Source organism: Electrona antarctica (assembly GCF_951216825.1).
Source record: "Electrona antarctica genome assembly, chromosome: 4".
NCBI lineage: Eukaryota > Metazoa > Chordata > Actinopteri > Myctophiformes > Myctophidae > Electrona > Electrona antarctica.
In genome coordinates, this window is record NC_136809.1 from 36,110,081 (window position 1) to 36,111,416 (window position 1,336).

General features: G+C 60.9%; 1 protein-coding gene across 1 annotated transcript in view; it reads left to right on the plus strand.

Annotated features, from left to right (window-relative positions):
• The window catches only part of cacna1ab (calcium channel, voltage-dependent, P/Q type, alpha 1A subunit, b), a gene marked incomplete at its 3' end in the record, with an annotated part of 234,655 nt that extends 233,546 nt beyond the window's left edge, over positions 1-1,109 (plus strand). Inside the window, exon 48 of the mRNA XM_079498401.1 lies at positions 396-1,109. Within this exon, the coding sequence (XP_079354527.1) occupies positions 396-1,109 (714 nt within the window). The remainder of the gene's footprint in view (positions 1-395) is intronic.
• Between the last annotated feature and the right edge of the window lie 227 nt (positions 1,110-1,336).

A 1,336-nucleotide genomic window follows, 5' to 3' on the forward strand; every position in this document is an offset into this window, starting at 1 on the left:
CCATAGATGTGCATCTTATAGCATGTGGATTTATCCAGTCAGTAACAGTAAGTCCAAGAGTTCTATGTCATTTCATGTACACTTACTTATGGATATCAATCTCTCTTTTTTGTGTTACGCTTTCTGTTTTTCCTTTGTCACTGTTTCTCTCTCTGTCCATTATTCCTCAATGTGATGTGTGGCTTCTTGATGTTAATATTTTGCCTCATTGCTGTGTTTATGGATGGGTCTTCAATTGTGTTTATCTCTTCTACTTCTGTTTTGATCTTGTTCTATCTATATTCCTCTTCTTCTATCCTGCTCTATCTTTCTATCTCTCCTGGTCTCTGTGGTGCTTGTTGTTGTTGTTGTTGTGGTGGTGCGGTTTGATTTTCCTTGTTTACATTTTGCTGTAGGGCAGTAGTTCGGTGAGCGGCAGCCCCGTCCCCTCCACCTCGGGGACCAGCACCCCACGGAGAGGCCGTCGCCAGCTGCCCCCGACCCCCGCCGTTCCCCGTCCGCACGTCACCTACTCCCCCACGGTCCGCAAGCCCAGCTATGGCCCCCCGGGGGGGCCGGGACGCCTCCGCTCGCCCTCCCCGCGACACTTCTCCCCGCCGGACCTCGACAGGGGCTACCACCATCGGCCCCCGTCGCGCCAGGGCTCCCCGCAGCACCACGGGGGCTCCTCGTCCAGACACGGCTCCCCACGCTCCCCCCGGCACCAGTCCCCGCGCTCTCCCCGCCACGGCTCACCCAGGTCCCCGCACCGAGGCCGCTGGAGCGGCCCACCGCCGGGCGACAGCCTGGAGGGGGACGGCCCCTTCTACGAGCATGACTACGAGTACGAGCGCCACCACGAGCCCCCCGCCTACGAGCAGAGCCTCTCCCACGGCAACCCGCACCCTCACCCCCGCTCCCCCAGGACTGCCCGACACGGACCCCCTCCGCCCCCCCACCCGCATCCACGGAGGGTCCCTAATGGGTACCGCTCAAACTCACCCTCGCCGCACCGGCATGGCCCACCCGGCGGACCGCCCCATCCGCACCACCGGCCCCCGCACGCCCGAGGGCCCCGCAAGGGCCTGCACGAACCTTACAGTGAGACGGACGAGGACGACTGGTGCTAGCAAACCACAAGGAGCGGTAGACGAGACGAGACGAGAGGAGAGGAGTTACGGCCTCCCATCCTCTGGCCTTGGATTCTAGACTTTGTTAACAAAATGAAGGGGGTGGAGGAGGAGACACAGGGGGCTTGTCTTTCTAATCCCTCTACCTCCAGCCCTCTGACTCTGAGATGGGAGGGGGGGGGGGGGTCGGATGGAGGGGTTTGGAGGGGGGCTGAGTGGTGGCGCTG